This window comes from Triticum urartu, unplaced genomic scaffold, assembly GCF_003073215.2.
Source record: "Triticum urartu cultivar G1812 unplaced genomic scaffold, Tu2.1 TuUngrouped_contig_5044, whole genome shotgun sequence".
Lineage (NCBI taxonomy): Eukaryota > Viridiplantae > Streptophyta > Magnoliopsida > Poales > Poaceae > Triticum > Triticum urartu.
In genome coordinates, this window is record NW_024115684.1 from 1 (window position 1) to 4,878 (window position 4,878).

The 4,878-nt window shown below is 52.2% G+C and overlaps 1 protein-coding gene across 1 annotated transcript; it reads right to left on the minus strand.

Moving 5' to 3' along the window:
- Positions 1-1,547: 1,547 nt before the first annotated feature.
- LOC125528698 (anthocyanidin 3-O-glucosyltransferase 2-like) lies at positions 1,548-3,220 on the minus strand. Its single transcript, XM_048693134.1, has one exon. The coding sequence runs from the start codon at positions 3,143-3,145 to the stop codon at positions 1,688-1,690; it is 1,458 nt and encodes a 485-aa protein (XP_048549091.1). The 5' UTR covers positions 3,146-3,220; the 3' UTR covers positions 1,548-1,687.
- Between the last annotated feature and the right edge of the window lie 1,658 nt (positions 3,221-4,878).

Consider the following 4,878-nt stretch of genomic DNA (forward strand, 5'->3'; position numbering starts at 1 on the left):
GTAGTCTACCAAGTGGCACCCGGCCAGGTGGGCTTGGGACAGACTAGGCACAGTGGCCCGGTGTACCAAGTGGCACCCGGATGGTGGGCTTGGGAACCCTGCTCACATCGTTTGGGGCCGTGAGCGACCCCCCGGCCGGATCTCCTTGCGGATGGAACCCGAATAGACGATAAACCTGGACGAGAGACTTGTGTAATTAGTCAGGTCGTTGCCGACTCCCTCGCCCAGCTTCCGCTTGAAGGTAGCCGAGGTACATGACGTGTACAGGGCGATAAGTGGCGAGAGCGTGTGTGAAGAAGTACACCCCTGCAGGGTTATCATTATCTATTCGAATAGCCGGATTCCTCGGATATGGAAACTTGGACCCCTTGTATAGTTCATAAACAAGTGAAAGTGGATACTCTAAAATGAGCAAGATAAGCGTGAGTGCTATGGATGGCGTTCTCGTAGGGAGACGGGAGCGGATCCATAGTGGAGTATTGATATGGTGAATATGTGGACTCGTGTGCGCCACCGCAAAAGAGTTACTTGCAGTCGTAATTCAGGATAGTCACCGAGTCAAAGTTGGCTTGCTGCAGTTAAACCCCACCATCCCTTTTGTTGATAATGATGCATATGTAGTTAGTTCTGATGTAAATCTTGCTGAGTACATTTGTACTCATGTTTGCTTAATTTATATTTTGCAGAGAGACTTCAGTCTCGCTAGTAGTTCCGCGTGGACTTCGACGTTTAGCTTGTTACCTCAGCTACGATCTTGTACCGTTGGGAGGGTCTTGTAGATAGTCAGGCTTCTCAGCCTTCTTCATTTGTAGTTGTCTGTACTCAAACAAGTTAAACTTATGCATGCGCTTTGCTTGTATGCTATGATTGTTGGGTCATGAGACCCATATTTGTAATATCTTGCTCCTCGGAGCCTAATGAATAATACTCTGAGTCGTAGAGTCTTGTTGTGATGCCATGTTGTATTGCATATATTGAGCATATTGTTTGTATGATTGCAATGCTTGGTATATGTGGGATCCGACAACCTAGTTGTTTATCCTTAATAGCCTCTCTTATGGGGAAATGTTGTCTTGTGCTTCCATGAGCCATAGTAGTCCGCTACAGCCCGGTTCACCGGAGTCCTGCTAGCCCAGCACTACTGCTCCGGAACACTTGACTGGCCGGCATGTGATTCACTTCGTTCCTGTGTCTGTCCCTTCGGGGAAATGTCACGCGGTGACATCCGGAGTCCTGCCTAGCCTGCTACAGCCCGGTTCACCGGAGTCCTGTTAGCCCAGTGCTATAGCCCGGATTTGCACGCTGCTGACCGACATACTTGATGTTGATTCATGTATGCCTGTCCCCGTAAGTTAGTGCCACTTTGGGTTCACGACTAGTCATGTCGGCCCGGATTCTCTATCATATGGATGCTAGCGACACTATCATATACGTGAGCCAAAAGGCGCAAACGGTCCCGGGCCATGGTAAGGCGACACCCGTGGGAATACCGTGCGTGAGGCCGCAAAGTGATATGAGGTGTTACTGACTAGATCGATGTAATTTGGAATCGGGCTCCTGACAAAAAGAAACATCACACGTGCACGTTTCCCTAAAAAAAGAAAAAGAAAAAGAAACATCACACGTTTCCCTCAAAAAAAAAGAAACATCACACGTTCCCCTAAAAAAAGAAAAAGAACAAGAAACATCACACGGTGGGCAACACCGCCGCTCCTCGGAGGAGATCCTCAGACAACCTCCTCACCGAAGCGCAAGAGGACCCACTATGGTCCACTGCCTTGCGGCAGACCACCATCATTTCCATGGCCTTCTCCTTCGCCTTCTTCCCTTCCTCGCCACCGCCCATCAGGGACCTCACCGCTCGCTCCAGCTCTGCCGCCTCCACGAAGTTGTCCCGTTTCCTGTCCACCGTCAGCGGCACGGCCACGCCCATGTCGCAGACCAACGTGAAGGCGTTGAAATGCTGCTCCGCGCCGAGCGGCCACGGCAGCATCGGCACGCCGAACCAGAGACTCTCCAGGACGGAGTTCCAGCCGCAATGGGTGACGAAGCCCCCCACGGAGGCGTGCGCGAGTATCTCCTTCTGCGGCGCCCTCTTGGGCCACACGAGCCCTCTTTCCTCTGTCTCCCCCAAGAAACCTTCCGGGAGAAGCTCCGCGAGGTCCCCGTCGCTTGGGTGTCGCGCGCCGTGCGAGGTGTCCGCCGGCAGCCCACGGAGCACCCACAGGAAGCGGTGGCCGCTGCGCTCCAGGCCCCGCGCTATCTCGTGCGCCTGCGGCTTTGTCAGGAATCCTTTGCTCCCGAAGCAGAGGAACAGCACGGAGGCCGGAGGCTGCGCGTCGAGCCACCGCACGCACTCGTGCGTCTGCTCCTCCTCCTCGGCGTGAGCGGGTGGCGTCAGCGCCAGCACTGGGCCGATCGGGTACACGACCGGGGCGCGGGCTCCACGTGTGCACCGACCTTCAGCGATGGCTGCGAGGACGCGCGGCTCCAGATCGTCTGCAGTGTTGACGATGATGCCGCTGGCTTCCACGTAGCGCCTGCCGGTGTACACGAACCACTTGTAGGTCGGACTCTTCCGTTCCAGCAAGGTCCCCGGGAGGACGGACGGCGGCACCGGGGGGAGGCCGGGCAAGTCCAGAGCGCCTCCCATCTCCTCGAACTCAACGACCACCTCGTCGTCCAGAGCGGGCGAGCGCAAGAGGAGTGACAGCATCGCGGCGCTGGAGGTAAAGTAGACGTAGGACGGCACGGCGAGCTCGCCGGACACGTCTAGCGCCGGCGTGCAGAATATGTCGACGACGAGCGCGGCCACCGGACAGGTCAAGCCAATTATAGCTGCGCGGAGATGGGGCACGTGGAGCTGCACTGCGCGGGAGATGAACTCCTCGATGCCCGAGTGGTCCGTCGGGAGCTTCACGTCCGGGAGATGGTGGAAGCGGATGTCCACGGCGCCTGCCGCTTCCTCCCGGCGTACGTGCTCGCAGATGTCGGACGCGGCCTGCGCTGTCGGCGCCGGCAATAGGAGCACCGTGAGCGACAGGGGCCGGCTGCTGCTGGCGAGCAGCTGCTTCCCGGCCTGTATCATGGGCATGAAGTGGCCGGCGCCCCAGACCGGCAGTAGCACAATGGTCGGATTCGCCATTGTCGGTCTTCGGCTGGCTAGTGGCTACTCGATCTGTCTCTAGCTAGTGCCTTTCTCTTTTTCTATGGAAAATAGTTGCATGAGTATCCCATGAGTGAGACCCCATGAGTTGGTGTTTCTTATAGCCATTGCAGTTGCAGACAAGGACAGTATTTGTACGGAACGACGATAACGATGTGAGTCCATGTTGGAAACTTGAATAACCGTGACTTCCTAGAGTTGCACGAGTGTCCCATGCATATATGCTAGCGACAAAAATAGTGTCATACATCATCACTAGCGTTGGTAGGGTTCATATATGTTATATGAACGTCCACGTACGTCCTCTTCTAATTATCACTAGAAGAACGCCCGTGTGTTGTAACGGGGCCACATTAACTTTAAAAGTTCAATATTAATCATGTTAATAATACATTTAATATTTTCATACATATCAAGTGACACTGGCGACCTTTTTTCTCAATTTAGCAACGGGCTCAGTTGCAACGGGCTCTTTATACATATCAGACAACTCGCTACTACTTAAACTACAACTATGGCTACCACTATTTTTTTGTCAATTTAGCTCAGCAATAGTGCCTGGCTTAATAGACTGCTTTGCATTCACCCCCTCAGAAGACAGAGAGAACCAACTCAACATGTCAGAAGATTAACAGAAATTTCATTTGTATGGCATGAACATATAGCAGGAGCACCAACACATAGATCAGCAGAGAGCAGAGCACAGCATGCACACACTCGGGCCATCTATATCATACACACATAGCAACGCACACACGCATCACGCTGGCATACACATACAGAAAAGCAGGCACACACGCATCATGCGCATTGGCCGGTGCGACGCACGCAGAGCAAGGACGTACGCACGGAGAGCAAGCTAGCAAGCACGCACGCATCCAACCCCGCCGCTGCATGCGCTGGCGGAAGGTGAGACAGCAAGGGAGACTGCACATTGAAGCTGTCCATGCAAGGCTAGAGGTGCTGGGCCAGCGACGGCGGTGTCAGGACGGCGCTTGATTCGTTCCCGGTGGCGTGGAGCTTGGGGCGGCAACGCGGAGTGGCTGCCGGCGGTGGCTTGGGGTGGGAGCGAGGAGCAGGTGGGAGCAGGTCTCTTACAAAAAAACAGTGAACAAAGTCTGTGCTCGTGTCGTGTGCACGAAAGCGACAATGGTTCTCAACCACAAATGTTTCCAAAAATAAATAGAGCAAAAAGTATCATATAGTTCTCCTTCCGATCCATATTACCTGTCGCTCAAACAAATGTATTTAGAGATATTTCAGTACTTGATATATCCATTTGAGCAACCAGTAATATGGATCGGAGGGAGTATATGATTTTAGAACAAGTTCATGTCATACATGCATGACAATAACGCCCGATTCACAAATCAACATCAATCTTAACACGTAGAGACCAATGACAATTATAACCTTGCGGTGCCATGGAACAATTCACCAACCTATACTGATCACAATCGGTTCAATTTTACACATACTCCCTCTCTCAGTTTAGCGTGCGCGTACCCCTAGGTCGTCAATTTGACCAACCTAATACAAGTCATATATTACAAAAAATATACCAATATAAATTTCAAATGTTCTATTTTCAAACCGTATATTTTTTGTGTTATATAGTTTATATTAGGATGACAAAATTGGCAACCTAGATATGAGTGTAGAACTTGTAAACTGAAACGGAGGGAGTATATGCATTGGACATAGTGCTCCTA

What these genes read in the sequence shown, in the direction of transcription:
- LOC125528698 (XM_048693134.1), bottom strand. Translation starts at nt 3,145, where the DNA reads ATGGCGAATCCGACCATTGTGCTACTGCCGGTCTGGGGCGCCGGCCAC.